Below are 16,421 nucleotides of genomic sequence, written 5' to 3' on the forward strand. Positions count from 1 at the left end.
TCAGGGTGACCTTGGATAGGTCAGCTTCATGGTCAGAGACAACTCAAAGAAAAGAGCAGCCCCTCATACAATAAAAAAGATTCATTGTTTCACACAAAAGTTCAATATGAGAAATGGAGAGAAAAAATAATAGAAACATACCTTCACATAGTAGAAACAAGGTATTCCATCATTTGAGTCAAGAACCTCAGAAACAAACTTTCTCCATACTTTATATATATCATCTTTCCCAAACACTGAGGATCCCAGGAGATGGGGGTTTTCAGTTCGTTCATAATTCAGAACACTAAATAGATTTTTAAGTTGAGTGTTGAAATAATCAGCCTATGGGAAATTAAAAGCCAAACTCAGAATGATATATTTCATCTTCAATATGTAGATTTTACTTACAGGCAAAAAATGAGCACTCGGTGCCCTAATAATTACTGAAATCACACTGAGTTAACAACAGGCAAGCAGACAAAGTTGAGTCACATCTATACTATCCTTTCTCTAGTGAACTGTATATAAACAGCTTCCATAATGCTTTAATGATCATAGTCACAGACTGCCTCAAAACATGGTCTTTTATAAAAACACATTTCACAGCAGTGTAACATATAGATCAAACATACCCAAAATCCTTTGATAGTCTCTTGCAACTGTATTCAGCAAAGTCAATGGATTTAAAGATATGCGTTGCCTCTTGCTCATTGCATAAATTATCTTGTCTGCAATGTGAAATCTAGCAAAATACCAATTCCAGTCTACGCACCATGAAGCTATTTCACAGCTGAAGTTCTCTAGTTCACTGAAGCAGCGGTATGTTGATGAGCTCCTGCAATCTTTGCTACTTTGTTCCTTCTGCAACTGTTCTTTTCTGGCACGAGTTTACTAGACTGCAGGGCTGTTACTAGCAGGTAAGGCTTGAGTATCAGATACTGACTATCTTACTTCTCTGAGAAATATACACCAGATGTGTTCACTATAAGATTCTTTATTGGACTGCCTGGTTAACTTAAATAAATATTTTATATGTGACACCAGCTAGTGGCTAGGCAGCATAATACAGGTTGGCATTCTGGTAGAGGATGAACCTCCCTAGCCCAGCACCCTCAAGACTGAAGGGATTTGCCAGACCAGAGGAGGTCCCTCCCTACATGGCCCGTGCTGTCCTGCTGCCCCCAGCTAGGGCTCCAGCCTAGCCCTGTTGCTGCCTGCCTAGCCATGTCTGCCACTGGGGTCAGAGCTCCACAGCGAAGGACAGAGCTCCCTGGTTGCCACCTGGCCGAACTTGGCAGCAAGGACCAGAGCTCCACGGCTGCTGCTGCCATCCCAAGGTCCATAGCAGCCAGGGATGCAGCTCTTTGGCTGCTGCTACTGGTCCCCAGCTTCTGCCTGGCTGCAGGGGCTAGAGCTCCCTGCAGCACCGCCCGCCCCGGCTCCCAGCTGAGTCTCCGTGCCCCCACTGCTGCTCCTGCACCGTGGCCTGACCTCCCTATACCTGGTCTCTGTGGTCCAGGAACATCCGTGATCCAGTTGCCAGACCAGGGAAAGCCGGTTAAGGGAGGTACAACTTGCACATATGAGTTCTCCATTCTAACACACACACATATACATCAAAGGTTTTAAACAGGTTTGTTAAAAAAAGATAAAGTTGGTTGAAAATATCCGTAATATTTTTGATCCACTCGAGAGCCAAACATTTAAAAATTCAAAATGTCCTTCTGTAATTTGGTCTGTTGCTGTACTGGCTAAGACCTGTAGTGAACAGTCAGAAAACAAGTTGGATGACAGATCTAATGCACTTTGAAGAATATAACTGAAAATCTTACAGACCCATATAGGACTTTTGAAAAGACTGTCCACTTTCCCAAAGGATTCAGATCTATTAAGAGACCTTCTCAGAACTTAAAAAATCTAATGTAAAACTTCTGAGCCTATAAATCCACTCAGTCCTCCTCCTTGTTCAGTTAATCACTCAGATTGGTTGAACAAGTTTGTTTACATTTACAAGAGATACTATTGCCCACTTCTTGTTTACAATGTCACTTCAAAGTGAGATGCCACTGGCATATAACTTTCTTTTTTGGTGTTTTGGGCTCTGTAGTTTCCGCATCTATATGTTGTTCTTTTGGGACTTCTGAAAACAAGGGCCTCACTTAATCCTTTTCATGTTTTGGAGGGCACTTAATACTCTTAAACATCAAGTAGAGTGCTGTAGCTATCTTTAGAAATCTCACATTGCTACCTTCTTTGCATTCTGTCAAACCTGCAGTGAAAGAGTTCTTAAAATGAAAAACATGTGCTGGGTCATCATCCAAGATTGCTATAGCATGAAATATATAGCAGAAATTGGGTAGAGCAGAAGACATACAATTCTCCACCAAGGAGTTCAGTTACAAATGTAATTAGCACTTTTTAAAATGAGAATCATCAGCATGTCCTCCGGAATGGTGACCAAAGCATGAAGGGGAATATGAAGGTTTAGTATATCTGTCATGTAAATAACTTGCAACACCACCTACAAAAGTCCCATGTGAATGCCTGTTCTCATTTTAAGTGATATTATAAATAAGGGTAAACTTAAAAAACAACAAATGGTCTAGTATCACTTTATAGACTAACAAAACATATAAATGGTATAATGAGCTTTTGTGGGCACAGCCCTCTTCTTCAGATGCTCATAATACCATCTATATGTTTTGTCAGTCTATAAAGTGCTACCAGACCATGTGTTGTTTTTTAAGTTTATCCTATACAGACTAACTCGGCTACCCTCTGAAGATTATAAATAAGAAGTGGATCAGCATTATTTCCCATAAACAAACTTGTTTGTCTTCTCAGTTGGCTAAACAAGAAGTACGACTGAATGGACTTATAGGCTTAAGTATTATACGTTTTTGTTGAGTGCAGTTAAATAACAAAAAAAACAACTACATTTGTAATTTGCACTTTCACCCTAAAGTACTTGTATGACATGAGCTAAATATTTTCTTTTATCATTTTTACAGTGCAAATATTTGTAATTAATAATAATATAAAGTGAGAACTTTGTATTCTGTGTTGTAACTGAAATCAATATATTTGAAAATGTAGAAAACATCCACAAATATTTAAATGGTATTCTATTATTAACACAAAATTTATCATAATTATTTTTTCTAATCATATGATAGCTCTAACATACACCCTTTGGTATTAGTTGCAAGGTGACAATGAACATAAACAAATTCAGAATATAGTGACCTTCTTGTCTCTGCTTTTCCTGCTCATTATTTTTGCTCCAACAACACTGTCAACTTTTACTATAGGTCGCAATCCATTTGGTTTAGGGATGAACCTAAGTTTTGATGCCATAGGAACATATTTCTTCTGCTGTATTTCTTCAATCTCCTCTGCAGATAATGCACGAAGACGCACTTTAGCAAAATGATTTCTAAAATAAAAACATACATTAAGTTTAAAAGGACTTAAATGCAGTGAGTTACACATTTTGTCTTCAGGGCAAAGTTTTCCATTTCAGAAAATAATCACAGATATTCCATGGAAACCACCTTAACAATGACTAATCCAATACATCAGATTATGATAAAACCATTATTCATAACCAAAAATGTGCATCATTTTTTAAATTAACTGTATTACTTAATTTTGTAAAATAATGCAAAAATAAAGTTTACATTTCTGCTGGTCGCTACCCAAATTAGCAGCAATAAAGCATGAGATCCAAATTTAATGTAGCAGATGAAAATGAAACTATACCTCCAACGCAAGTAGTGAAATATATTTGGAAAGCCTGGAATATTTCTACTGAAATAGGAAGCTAGATTTTTCATCTCCTTCAAAATGACAAGCTGTAAACAAGGTTCAGATTTAGAAAGGGCTTTTTGAAGAGCAACAAAAGATTAAAGTCATCCATCTTTCTATAAAAGGACCATTCTTTCAACCCAATGGTCATTATTATTTATTTTTGTCCCTTGCCCACTCGCCAGTGAAATTCTGGGCTTCATTTCAAAATGTATCAGTTTATCAAGACAAAATTCAGCACCAAAATTAAACAGAATCAGCCCAATGGCCAAATCCCTGTGCTTGTGTAGTCTATATATAGGAAGTCATAGGAGGCAGAGGTGACCAAAAGGAAGACCTATACTTCCCCTCAACCTGCAAATAAGATATGGAGTATTAACAGAGTATCTACTGCTACTCTACCCCACCCAGTTTGTGGAGGGATTCACAGGGTGCAGGTTCCCATTCAAGTAAATGGGTTTGTATGCAGGAATCCTTCTATATGGATCACATTGCAGGATGAGGACTTACACCTCTGGAGTTTGTTTTATATTTTCTTCAAATAAAGCTTCCTGATCTTAACAACTTTGGTACAGATTTTCTTTTTTAAACACCAAGCTGAAAACAGTGTTAGTAATGTTCAGTATTTCATGTTATTTAGTTACTTTAGGCACCATTAATAAAATATAACACAAATTAGGGATGTTAGCGACTAGTTGATGAGCAAAAGCTTATTGGATAGTCCCTCGACTAGTCACTTCATCCCCCTTCCCCCCTCCACTTCTTGCTGCCTCTATCAGCCTTTTTTACATTTAAGGCTGGTTCAAAGCGTGGGGGAGGAGGGAGCCCTGTGTGAGCTAGGAACCAGCTGGCCCAGCTCGTGCTGGCTCCCTCTGCTGCACTTCAGCCTTTTAAATGTATTAACAGCCTGCCTTACATTTAAAAGGCAGAGCCGCAGAAAGATTAGCTGCCGGGGCCGGGAGTTCCCCGCTTATCAACTAATCGATGGAAAATCCATCAACTAGTCGATTAGTTGATTAAACTAAATTTAACATCCCTAAAACAAATTACTATTTTATAATGTATTCAATGTAAAAGGTTTTGTGTTTGTTCACATTAATGTTGCTAGTTTGAATCCAAGATATTATATGCCAATCAAGGTTCCATTATTATTATAATATAATATTTATAATATGCTGTGTCCAGAAGGTGCAGTAACTGTGAACCTATTATGATAACTGGGCCTACAGGTTGGACCTCCCTTGTCCGGCACCCTCAGGACCTGACCTGTCCCGAATGAGGGAATTTGCCGGATATAGGGAGGTTCCCTGCCACTGGCTTTCCAGGACACTCCCCCTCCCTGCAGTTGGCTCCGCCCAAGCTCCACTGCCACTGGGCTTCAGCCTTCAGAGCTTAGACTTGGGCTCTGGCTTGCTGGAGTTCCCCAGGATGGAGCTTCCCAGCTGTCGCGGCCCTGCTTCACCCCCGATCTACCAAGGATTCTCTCCTGAGACCAGACTTGCCTATCCCGCTGCTGCCCCGCCGGCCGGGGTTCCCCTGAGACAGGGCTTGCCAGCTGCCCCACTTTTGCCATTCTCCAGTCTTGCTGCTGCTCTGGTCAGCAAGGGCTTTCTGGGGACAGAGCTCCTCAACCTCTATGGCCCTGCTTCTCCCCTGCCCAACCGGCAGTCCCCACCAGGGACAGGGTTCACCTATCCCGCTGCTGCCACTGGGGATAGAGCTCCCCAGCTGTGTGACCACACTTCTTCCCCACCCAACCAGGGCTCCCCAGGGACGGGGGTCTCACTCCAGGGCACCAAGGCTCTCTGATCCAGCAACATCTGTAGTCCTACTGGACCATGGATGTTGATGGACCAGAGAATCCCAGACTTCAGAGGTTCAACCTGTATAGGGTATAGCTTGCTTAGGAAGGACACACAGGGAAAAATGGGAGGAAATATTGCCTTATATATTAAAAATGTATACACGAGGAGTGAGGAAACAGCAGAAAGACTTGTGGAGATCTCTGAGTAAGGATAAACGGGGTAAAAAATGAAGGGTGATGTCATGATTGGGGGTCTACTACAGACCAACTAACCAGAAAGAAAAGGTGGATGAGGCTTTTTTAAACAACAAAATCATCCAAAGCACAAGACTGATAGTGAAGGGGCACTCCAACTACCTAGACATCTGTTGAAAAAATAATACAGCAGGGCACACATTATCCAACAAGTTATTTTAATGTACTGGAGACAATTTTTATTTCAGAAAGCGGAGAAAGCTACTACAAGGGAGACTGTTCTAGATTTGATTTTGACAAATAAGGAGGAACTGGTTGAGAATTTGAAAGGGTTAAGGCAGCTTGGGTGAAAGTGATTATGAAATGACAGTCCATGAATCTCAGAAATGGTAGGAGGGAGAACAGCGAAATAAAGACAGTGTATTTCAAAGAGGCAGACTTTAGCAAACTCAGGGAATTGGTAGTAAGATCCCATGAGAAACAAGTATAATGGGGGGAAATGTTCAAGTGTGGGCAGTTTTTCAGAGAGAGATTATGATAGGCACAAAAGCAAACTATTCCACTGCATAGGAAAAATAGGAAGTATTACAAGAGAACACTCTGGCTTAGCCAGGAGATCTTCAATTAGCTTTTTTTTCCCCCCCAAAGAATACTACAAAAAGTCTAACTTGGTCACATTATAAAGGACTAGAAGACTTACCCAGCATTGCTTGGATCCTTAACCCAAATAAGTTTTGTCTTCATTTAAACAGTTGGTGTGGGGCAGGGCTGGGGTGAGGGGTTCAGTGTGCAGGCTACCCCAGGGAGAGAGGACAACCCCCACCCTTTCTCACTGCAGCAGCTTGGGGATAGATGAAAAGTGCCTGTCCATGGCTGTTGCAGTTGCAGCAGGGACAGCCAGGAAAGGGGTTCATGTCCCCCGACTGGGGGACAGACATACAAACAGACAAACTCTCTGAAATATATAGTAGATATCCGTCTCCTTTTCCAAACCTGTTCCCTTCTGGCCCAATGAGGTTATAGCTGTCCCTGCCCCCATCTCTTCCCAAACTTACTATGGGACTTAGCCAATACACAATGTAACTTATTTTTATTTTACATTTTGAAGTGCATTTGTTTGAGTTACCCACAAGAAAGAGACTTTTGTTCTAATAAACAGATTAAATAATTCTCTCATCCTCACTCCCAACTTGGACAACTCAAAAATGGCTGAGGAGACTTACACCAATATCCTCACACAACAGACCTTTGAGCTGACAAAGCATGAAAATTTTAATCTCAAGTGAGTTTTAAGAAATTTAGTCAATGTAAATGGAATGAAGGGGCAATTCTTAAGGCAAAGTTGTAACCTTAATTAATGCAAAATGTAAGTTTTCCATATTTCCTAAATGGTAGGCTTTTATTGTAAGTACCTAATTCCGATGTTCTGTAACTTTCTCCAAATTCGTTTTCGATAGAAGAAAAGCATCTTCTTCTGGAACATAGTCTCAGTGATGTAGAAAAATGACCTGAGCAGCTGTACAATATAGGTATCCATTAGCCAGTATAGGAACTTGGCCAAAATTTCCTCACGATAACGGTGTTCCAAAGCAGGAACAAAATGATCACCTACAACAAGCAAACTTCAATTAGATTGAGAATCTTCCATTTACATTTCTAAAAGCCAACACACACATGCACACATGCTTTTCTCTTAGACTGAGGTTGGAAAAGGGAGCTACGAAAACTGTCGAACACCGCTTACAATAACTGGCCCCCAAGCAGACTAAACCCACGTTTTCTAATTACTCAGACTGTAAGTTTGGCACATATTACATATTAAAAAAATAGTTTGTAGTTACAAAACAGTACACAGAATATCAATGCAAGTGTTGAAATAAACCTTTTAGATCAGTGATCAACTTGGTGATCCAGAGAAATAATTATGTCTGACTTACTTTCTATACTCTCCATGGCTTGGGATGCAGAGAAGGCTCTTGAATACACAGTGGCAAGATATTGTGAGGAAAAAGATGAATTGGTCCCAAATTATTGCAAAGTAGAAAGATGTAATCTCATGGACTGCTTTATAAGCAAATGATAAAAATTTTGAACCTGAGCCATTGGGGTTAATTGAGGAAAAGAGCAATATTTATACTTCCAAATGAACTACACAGATTAATTTCAGACGTGTAATTTGTTTAAATTTAATTTAATTTTTTTTTAAAAACTTAATTGCTGTAGTGTGGATTTCAGTTGCAGTTATATTTGTTTTGCCAAACATTCTACTTAAAGTATTCTGATAGTCCAAAAAAGCGATGCCACCTCAGATCTTTGGTAAATTCAAACTGAATATTTTTTGTAGTCATGCAATGGAAGCAAAACAAAGACTGCCCTACAATGCAAGGTTTATGGCGCTCTGCTAGACATATTTTCAAATTAAATGCAAAATCAGCATGAAATACAATATACTAACCGGACAACTAAAATAAACTAAGTGAAAAGGTTAATATTCCTATGGAAATGTAACTTGGATTTTATCTCATATGGGGGTAATTCTGAATCCAATCAAACAGCTACATTTCCAAACAAGATACTTCATAAGAGATTTATAGTTTAAACTAATTTAAAATGGGGTACAAGCCTTTCCTTGTCCTGACCTTTTATATAGCTAGCTTGAGAGCTCTTTAGGGCAGGGAAGTCTCTCTTACATGTATATACAGCACCTTGCACAAAAGGGCCTCAATCTTGATGGAAGTCTTCCATAAATCAAATAAAATAGTGTTTTCTGGTAATGGTCATTTAACGCCGCCAAAAAAACCACCCTGAATGTTATAAAAACTCTGAAAGTGAAATTCTAGCATCCAGACAATAAAACATGCATAATAAAGTAACTCATTTTGAAGTTATCGTGTCAACATATAGTTAATTTTCTATATACTGGACAACAGATATCAATCTCTCACTATTATGGAATCAGTATTTAGAAGAGAGATACAGGACCAGAAAAAAGATGCTGCTACCCATGGAGGCAAAATGTTCCCGTTCACTAAAGTATGCCTGGATGTTAAGCATTTGCTTTAGAACTCTGCTGGATCAGGGCCAACACCCAAGATCTTACGGGTGTTTTTAAGGGGGAGTATTCCCTGAAATACAGTGAGTCAAAAATATATTACCTAAAATATAAAAATTTTGGACTAAAAATTAGTACCCATATACTTTGAAAATGAATTTTCTGGTACATTCAGAATTACTGGATAAAATATATTTGTTATAGTTGGACATAGCATAACAAGTATCAAAAGGTTTGGTGTACACCAAATTGTAAAGGATTAAAAATAAGTTTTATAGTTGGATTTTTTTCTTCTTATTTCATACACAACAGAGAAATCTGCTTAACATTTAATGCTGAATTATAACTGAGAAGAGGTATCTAAGAATATCCAACAGATCCTACAAAAGAACTGATTAAGTTTTCTATAATTATATCAAAAGGCTCAATATCCCTCACCTTAGGTGCTTCCATAGGATGGGCTGCTAAATTGGTTGAAATCTTAGGCTATGTCTACACTATATACCACTAGCAGTATTATTTAGTATACACACACCACAGTGAAAAGCACATCACTACCACTTTACATTGCAGTATGAAAGGCTCCAATAGGTGGCCAGGGGTCATTGTGCTACTAAAAATAGCTGTGTAGAAAGGAGGTCATGACTTCGACAAGTAGAGAACCACTTGGGGTATGTATTCAAGTACACGCACTCTTCAAGCATGTCTTTACTCACCTCAGCTGTACTTCACAGCCTATACTGTTATTGAGACCTATGCCGGGGGGTTATACATGCATGCACACTACATGCTGCTGAAAGAAGCACATAGCATGCAATCATCCTTAATATTTCATATACTTATCACCTGTGAGGGAGGGGAAGTGCTCTTATCTTCATTTTACAGATGGGGAACTGACACACAAAAAAACTAAGTAACTTGCCCAGAGTCACACAGGAAATCTGAAGCAGAACAGGGACTTGAACTCTAATCTCATAAGCTATAGCAGGGCTACACAACACCCGCATGCGGCCTGTGGCCCATTTGTTTGCAGCCCGCAGTGCAGTTTGGGTTTACGCAGGGCTCAACATGTGGCCCAGGGTGGAGCTAAAACAAAAAAAGTAGTCAATATAATGGTCTTCTGTTGATATGTGTTTTAGTAGTTAAATTCCAGGACTGTCATTGCTCATTAAAAGTGCTGTCATATGGGTGGAAATCGGGTAAATGTTGCATTAATATCAGCAGAACTGACTTAAATGGGGCCTGTGTGTTGTGTAGTCTTGCCTTAATCTTTGTATTCATGCCCCTCGGTGTGACAGACGCTATTTGCATATATATTTGTATGTAGATGCAACCGCACTTAAGTTGCGGCCCCTCGGCATGTGCTAGGAGTATCATTGTGGCTCACGGGGCTTCCAAAGTTGAGTAGCCCTGAGCTTAGAGCCTTAACCTCCAGACCATCCCATTACCTTCCCACAGAACAGGCTGTGGAGTCCTAATGATTCACAGGGATCCTGGCGCAATCAGCAGATGACCTCCCAGTCTCTAATGGCTTCCATGCTAATGACAGCTCCTAGTCCTAGGGACTGTCCTAGATGCTCTTTTCCTGAAATAGGAAATCCACCTATAGCAGGGGGATTCATAGTAGTAACAGAGACTATGGGCATCCCCATTCACTGCTCTCTTTGCCTGCCTTCTGCATAGGTCCCAGCATGCAGAAAGCACCCACCTTTGTGTGAGGGTAAGGAAGATGTTGCTTTGATGAATGCCAATCCATTCCCCATAAGAGAGACAGACCCATGGGTAGGAGATCCTCTCTGCATACAGAGAGCAACTTCTGGTCCAAAGTAAGGTCTGAGAATTACACACGCCTCTTAACATCTTTGTTAATGTCTCACTTTATCTGATATAATTTCTCAAGTTTTAAATTATTCAGCACAATAAGTTTCTGATAGGTTTATGAGATACTGAGACACTTATTTGAATTACTACATTGCTTGAGATTTTTGGAGTCTTTTTCTTAAAGCTGCTGTTTCTAATTCATATTATTCTATGAGAATCGTGGCTTTCATTAAATTTGAGAAATCATTGTTAAGAAAAACTTGAAAACATGAAGCAAGTGCACCCTAAAAGCACAGAAACCATAACGCAAATAAGAAAAACCCAGAGTCTATTTTTTTAAATTCTTGTAATATTTAATCCAATATTGTGACTTTTTTGGAGCTTGGCTCATGATTTTTAAAATTTTGGGGTTGATAATACTATATTTACAACATGAAGTTTTAAATAAATGGGCACCAATTAGCCACATTAGTTCCACCAGTACTTCTGCATTCACAAGGAAATGGCTAGCTTCTTCAAAATCAAGTACTATAGTAATGTGAGACATAAGTTTCTGATTCAGGAAAACACATAAGCACATATATAAGTCTGAACAAGTGAGTAATCTCATTAACTGAAGTGCTCAATATACCCATTAAGTTCAGTAATTTCCATTATGAAAGTGCTTACTCAGGGCCGTAGATAGGATAAAACAGATAAAACAAAAAACATTTTCCCCAGTCTTAACTTCCTTAAGGAGGATCTGTATACAGTGTTTGAAATGTAAAGTTCACCCATTTACTAAATATTTGTCGGCGGGAGGTGGGGACGGGACGACTGGCAGTAAGACAGGCTTGTACTGTTTGGACTTCATATTTGTTTCTAATTGTGCACTGCCATACAAGACTGGATCATCTAATTTAGTATCCTGCCTCTGACACTGACTGGTACCTGATACTTAAGAGAAAGGGGCAAGAAATAGTCTTGGAATAGCATCCCTTTCCACAAAGGAAGTTTTCCCCAAACGAACGCCCACCCCCAGAACAGCTTAGTGTAGGATACAGGTCTAATGCTGAAGGTTTTGGGTTTTTTTGGGGGGGAAGGATGTTTATAGTGATAAACTTTTGGATTCATGTATATATTTTAATAGCAAATTCCAGGGATTAATTCTGCATTTTATAGAAGGGTATTTTCTTTTCTTGTTTTACATTTGTTGCCTTTCAGTTTCAGTGCACCTCTTATAATTCATGGACAATTGTTGCTAGCTGCCCTTCTCTACGCTATCTGTTATTTTCTGTGACTATATCGTGTCCCATCTCTAAGAAAAACAATCACTGTTCAGTTTTCTCTGACACTTTTTACATATTTTGTTTCGAGTTCAGGTGACGAAAACCAAACGAAGAATTCAATGTGTCATGTCATCCAATATGCATTATTTCACATTCTGATCAAAATGCAGTGAAGAAGTTTAAGAAATCATCATCAGCCAAAGACATGGAAAATGTGAGTTTAAATAGTGAAAGTTTCAAGCATATAAAAACAGGGATTTATAAAGGAAACTGTGTAGCTTTAGCTACAATAAGCACTATTTGGGGCCAGTTGGTATACCAAGCAACCACATTAGTCTTTCTACTCTAAATATTCAAGTCCTCACTTGGGATAAATCTGAATATTGGTTTGCTGTCTCCATTGTATAGTGCCTCACTTTAATATTATAAATAGTACCTTTGGTCACACGAAGCCATGTACAGTCATTCACTCTCATCTTCCACATCAATTCCTGCAAAGAAAACCTGGCAAATTTACCCAAGGAGATGAAGGTTTTCACATTTTTAAAAAAGCGGCATTTGTTATGGCTAGAACCCCACAGCTGTGCAGGTACCACCAGGTCTAAACATTCCCGCACAAAAACATACACCTGCCAGTGGCTGCTGTGCTGTCGGAGAAGTTCTTTCATGCCAAGATCACAGAGGCCTTTCGCATTTTGTCTTTCATTTTCTGTGTGCCCTAACACAGATTTTTCAGGGCTGCTTAAGATACTTAAATGAGCTAAAGTTCTTTTTGGAAGCAAACACGATCCATTTGGAACACCACTGCAACCACGTTCTCTGCTATTGTTTGTCAAACATACAGGATGCTCTTTCCCAACTTGACCTTCTGCTTCCCTATAAATCTGTGTTCTGTCACTTGTAGCTGACTGACACGCTGTTTCAGTTTTGCTTGAATTTGTCTCAGAAATCAAAACAGGACAATTCTTTTTTAAAAGTACCAAATAAGGACACTTTGCATGATTCTTTAACAATTTTTGAAATACATCTCTCATCTGCCAGTAACGTTTGGGCAATCTTTTCTTTTTCCAAGTGTAATTCAGTTGATTTTTATTGAATTTTTCTGCCAACATTTTGCTGTTTAAGAATATTGTTTCTACAAGTCGTTGTCCTCCTGCTTTGCAGCCCTTTAAGCGATTCAATAAAAATGATTTAGGGAAACATTCTTGAAAGCTCCTGGAAGAATACAAGAGACATTTCCTCCCAATGTATACTCTGGAACGTGACATTTTATTGGACAGCTTAACTATATTATCTGAAGGGCACTTAATTCCTCTATATTTTAAAAACGTGTCTTTCGTTTTTTTCATTTGTGCAGAACCAACCTGAAATGTACAGATGTCTAGCTCTGCTCCCTCTCTGATGGAATTTCTTTTAGTCTCAGTGCTAGACTTATAAAGTTTATTACACTGAACATGCAGCTTTAAATTCTCATCATCTGCCACAGACTTTTCCTTACTGTCTTGAGCTTCCTGGACTAAAGAAAGTGCACCAAGTGTCTCTGCTCCACCCTCATTTCCTTGAGATATGGACTTAATTTCAATACAATTATTTACAGAAAACGATTCTACACATGAAAGAGACTGTCTATCATAAATGAAATCTTGAGTGGACTTATTTTTATCTACATTAGGACCCAGGCTCCAATCATCCCTTTCTAGCTTTTCTTCCCCGAGGTTCATCTTCATCCTCTTAGTTGTCATTTCAAACTGCTCCCTATCAAGCTTCCTTTTTGGTGTGGCTGTAGCAACTGGATGTAGGTTAGGTCCTCTCTCATTTTCCAGGTGTCCAGGGACCATAATGACCAGTCTGTTTGTTTTAGAATTTTGCCCAATAGCTCCCTTAGCTGAGGGTGACTGCTCAGAATCAGACACAAAGCCTGGTGTTTTATTACTCCGTGGACTTTTAGTGCTCAAGAGAGTCATTTCTGTTCTTTGTTTCCATTTCCACCTGTTTGTCTTCGATAAGCTTCTTTTATGAAACTGAAATTTCTTCTGTACATAGTCATACAAAGTATTATGCCTACTTTTTGAATACCTTTGTTTAACAAACACTGGGGCAGCTACTGCATTACTTGAAATAAGCTCATACACAGGCTGCCCACAAATCTGATAGCAGCAACTAGGTGGCACTAGCATAAAGATTGCACAGTGTTCCAATAAATACATCATAACATCATCTCCTATCCTGCTCAGCAACGTTTCCCAGAGGGCACTGATGCGAAGAGTTTCTGTTGCCGTGTTAGGTAGATAGCTGCATATATTTGAAGACATAACCTGCAAATAGGAACTGTTTTCATCCAATAACGCATACCCAAATGCAAGGACATTCTTCTTCCTTTTTTCGCAAAGTCTTTGAATTACTCTTACGATTACTTCATTCTCATTAGATAACTGAAAAGAGAGAGAAAAAAAAGTTAATTTTACATCAAATCATCTTCTAAATAACAGATATACCTTTTTATTAAAAAGGTGCATGCAAGAGCATGCAAAACCCCAGACTCCAGTTTTAGATTAAGGCTCTTAAGATACATCTACACTGCATGCTTACATTGAAATAAGCTATTCCAGAATAGTTATTCCAAAACAGCTTCTTTCGAAATAGCACGTCTACAACTGCGGGGAAGCCTCAAAATTAGTCTGAGAGAGGCTTCCCTAATGTAGATGTGCTATCTCAATTTAGAGCCCCAGGTAGGGTTGCCAGGTGTCCGGTATTGTACCGGACAGTCTGGAATTTTTGCGCTCTGTCCGTTAAAAAATTCAGAAAATACCGGACATGTGCAATGTCCGGTATTTTCTTAATTTTCTAGCTGCACACCGGACCGAAGCCTGGCGTGGGCAGGGGAGAGGCTGGGAGTAGGAGTTATTTTGGAATAGAAGTTATTCCTCGTAGAATGAGGTTTACAGATTTCGGAAAAAGCCGCCCGTTATTTCAAAATTATTTTGAAATAACTGAATGGCTGTGTAGATGCTCACACTGTTATTTTGAAACCTCTAGGCCAGAGGCTCTCTCTTGCTACTTGTCTGTACAGCATCTAACACAACAGGGTCCCAGTCTTGGTTGGGGCCTTCGAGTTCTACTGTAAAATTAACAATGATAAAATGTCAGCTCATGATTTTACAAACTGGTCAATAAGCTTATAGCTGGAGTCCCATTTCAATCATTTTAAAATAATTTTGAACAGTAGCTTTGAGAGAGAAATCCAGTGTATTTCTTCTACAAGATGAAAAAATATTTTGCACTTTACATAAAAGAGCAGAACAAAAATTGTTTTCTTTTATATTTTCCTAAATGTGAAAACTCTGTGATGGATGGAACAGAGACTACCCTTTTCTAGACATTCCAGCTATTCTGTTAATTAAATGGCTTTGCGAACAGGAGCAGCTAACAGGGAGTTTTGAGAGTGAGTTCTCCAAGTGAAGGAGGAGTGAATACAGGACCCTTGAGATAAGTGGCGGTGTGTAGTGTGTGTTTGTGTTTGGGGGTTACTTGCTAGTTGCCTGAAAGAAACTGTGTGCTGAGCTTGTGTTTGTCTGTCTGTCAGTTTGTTTGTTTGGAAATTCAAGGTCTGAGCTGTTTTGTTTGAAGGACCATGTGCTGTAGCCAGCAGTTGAAAGCTGTGAGCTTCTTGACAAGGATTTGAAATCTAGAATCTTCTGTTCATTGGTTGAGCCTTAGCCAGGGGACGAGGCTGTCAGGAAGGCCAGGGCTTTATAAAGCTTGTGAGTAAGCGACCAGGAAGCTTTGCGAACAGGGGCAGTGAAAGGAGTTTCGAGAGGCAGTTGGAAGGAGATGAGGTACAAGTGATATTCTTTAAAACTAAACTAAAAACAAAACTTCCCGATTTAAATAAAAACCCTATCAATAACCTAGATGGCTGCAGGAGAGAATGCAGGCAGAAGCCCAGCAGCAGAGTGGGGGCTATCCTGTTTATTGCAGTCAATGTAGCATGTATGATTACCTGCCCTGTGGGCGGGTGGCATATGTGTGCATTCAGTGCAAGGAGCTCCTGGCCCTCAGAGACCACGTACAGGCTTTGGAGGCTAGGGTGGCTGAACTGGAGGAGCTGAGGGAGGCAAAGAGGTACGTAGATGAGGCTTTCCGGGACACTGTAGAACTGTCCCACCTACAGTCAGACAGCCCCTGTGCTGCTAAGGAGGATGAAAGGCTCAGGGAAGGAGAACATTCAACTGGAGCAGAGGGAAATGATCCCATAGTTGGGACCCTCCTTCCAGTTGTTATGAATGTTATGAAATCCTCTCACACTGAGGATACACCTCCAGGGGAGGGAACTCCAGTCATTAGGAAAATGCAGGTGTTAGTAACTGGAGATTCGATCATTAGAAACATAAGATATTTGGGTTTGTGATGACCGGGAGAACCGTATGGTGATTTGCCTGACTGGTGTGAAGGTTGCGGATCTCTCAAGACATCTAGATAGACTTATATGTAA

The 16,421-nt window shown here is 39.7% G+C and overlaps 1 protein-coding gene across 4 annotated transcripts in view; it reads right to left on the reverse strand.

Annotated features, from left to right (window-relative positions):
• TERT (telomerase reverse transcriptase) overlaps positions 1 to 16,421 on the reverse strand; it is a 53,856-nt gene that overhangs the window by 33,366 nt on the left and 4,069 nt on the right. For all 4 annotated transcript variants that reach the window (XR_012901816.1, XR_012901815.1, XM_075921515.1 and 1 more), the window contains exons 2-5: positions 12,366 to 14,361; positions 7,201 to 7,396; positions 3,229 to 3,418; positions 142 to 324 (exon numbers count right to left, since the gene is read on the reverse strand). Coding sequence is in view for 2 of the 4 variants with exons in the window: in XM_075921515.1 (XP_075777630.1) it covers positions 142 to 324; positions 3,229 to 3,418; positions 7,201 to 7,396; positions 12,366 to 14,361 (2,565 nt within the window). In the remaining 2 variants the exon portion in view is untranslated. The remainder of the gene's footprint in view (positions 1 to 141; positions 325 to 3,228; positions 3,419 to 7,200; positions 7,397 to 12,365; positions 14,362 to 16,421) is intronic.

The sequence above is a fragment of the Pelodiscus sinensis genome, chromosome 2 (genome assembly GCF_049634645.1).
Source record: "Pelodiscus sinensis isolate JC-2024 chromosome 2, ASM4963464v1, whole genome shotgun sequence".
Taxonomy (NCBI): Eukaryota; Metazoa; Chordata; order Testudines; family Trionychidae; genus Pelodiscus; species Pelodiscus sinensis.